General features: G+C 40.3%; 1 protein-coding gene across 1 annotated transcript in view; it reads left to right on the top strand.

Annotated features, from left to right (window-relative positions):
• Window positions 1-740: 740 nt before the first annotated feature.
• The window catches only part of LOC128249682 (uncharacterized), a 2,993-nt gene continuing 2,088 nt past the window's right edge, over window positions 741-1,645 (top strand). The window contains exon 1 of the mRNA XM_052973986.1: window positions 741-913. Coding sequence (XP_052829946.1) covers window positions 777-913 — 137 coding nt within the window. The 5' untranslated portion in view covers window positions 741-776. The remainder of the gene's footprint in view (window positions 914-1,645) is intronic.

Raw genomic sequence — 1,645 nt, 5'->3', positions numbered from 1 at the left:
GATTGGACATTATGCGGGAGCAGTTAAGGTTTGTTGAAATTCCACTGAAATCATAATTGTTTAATATTGGATTCCATCCTTGTATACTCTTTTACTCGTTTCAGTCATTTGACTGTGGCCATGCTGGAGCACCGCCTTTAGTCGAGCTAATCGACCCCAGGACTTATTCTTTGTAAGCCTAGTACTTATTCTATCGGTGTCTTTAGCCGAACCGCTAAGTTACGGGGACATAAACACACCAGCATCGGTTGTCAAGCGATGTTCGGTTGACAGACACACATACATATACATATATACTACGGGCTTCTTTCAGTTTCCGTTTACCAAATCCACTCACAAGGCTGTGGTCGGCCCGAGGCTATAGTAGAAGCCACTTGCCCAAGGTGCCACGCAGTGGGACTGAACCCCGAACCATGTGGTCGAGAAGCAAGCTACTTACCACACAGCCACTCCTACTATTACTATTACTACTACTCTATCAACTTAATGTTTTTTTTTTTTGGTTTTTTTTTGATAATCTTTGATATCACTTACTTAATCTGATAATGTTTTTTGATTTCCGTTTGGATAATTTCATGTTTGTTTTGTTTGTTAGATTGGTGATTAGGATGTAGGACTTTTCCTTATTGTGGAAAGTAACCTCAAATGAGATTCATATGTATGAAATAACAAATGTATGAAAAAATATTGTAATGCTGATCTTTTTGATCTCATAATGAAGGAAGCAAGACAATGACCCAGTGGTGTTGTTTGTTGTTTAAAATAGGCTGCAAGAAATGACACATTCTGTGCCGAGACCTCCAGATCGAAAGAACCCACGTAAGGGAGAGCTCTGGGATGAACCCAAAAGACGCAGGATGATGAATTCCAGGAACCTTCCTAGATTTGAACCTCCATTCCAGAATGAATCTTGGTAAGTTATGGGTGATGGAGACAATGTCATTATTACCTAATTCTATTATGTATATAATTTAACGAGGGCAGCAGATGTGATATGTGACTGGAACAAAGCTTGTCAGACCAAGGGAGACATGATGGTGGATTAGTGAAGTAGACAGGGTCATATAAAGAGAAAAGACAGGTTTAGAAATAGTGGAAATGGAGGTGATTGACAAGGAAGGTAGGTGACAAGTCTATCTAGCAAGAGCAGAAGTAGAAAGAAAGGTTTTCTAATGTCTCACATGAGGATCAGAGATGAGAGGTGTTCAAAATTGCTAGACAGTATATCAAAGAAAATTGAGATGCTGTGGGTGATAAATGGGTATAGATGGGTAAATGGTATGCTTGCACTTAGTGACTTTGTAAAGAAAGTGGTTTGGAAGTGTTACTAGGAAAGGCTGTTAAATGTGGAGAATACATGTGAGAAAGGGAGTCTTCCTAGTTTGAACCCTACTGAGGGAGCAGCTATCCAAGTTGACAACAGTAGGAAATCCTTATAGTGTACCCTTTACTAACTGTGGAAACTCATGAAGTGCAGTGGGATCACAGGAAGATTAACAGCAAAAGTAGTGTTTGTATGTGGAAGATGCTCATGTGCCATAAAGATTAAGGATGAATAGGAAATTGATTCTCTTAAATGCTCTGGGGACTCCTTAGGGTCTTATACTGTTGTGGTGAGAGCTACAATGCCGCCCCCCCCCCCCCC

The sequence above is a fragment of the Octopus bimaculoides genome, chromosome 17, assembly GCF_001194135.2.
Source record: "Octopus bimaculoides isolate UCB-OBI-ISO-001 chromosome 17, ASM119413v2, whole genome shotgun sequence".
Classification (NCBI taxonomy): domain Eukaryota; kingdom Metazoa; phylum Mollusca; class Cephalopoda; order Octopoda; family Octopodidae; genus Octopus; species Octopus bimaculoides.
Note: the sequence above shows the minus strand (reverse complement) of the source record. Positions and strands in the feature narration are given on the sequence as shown.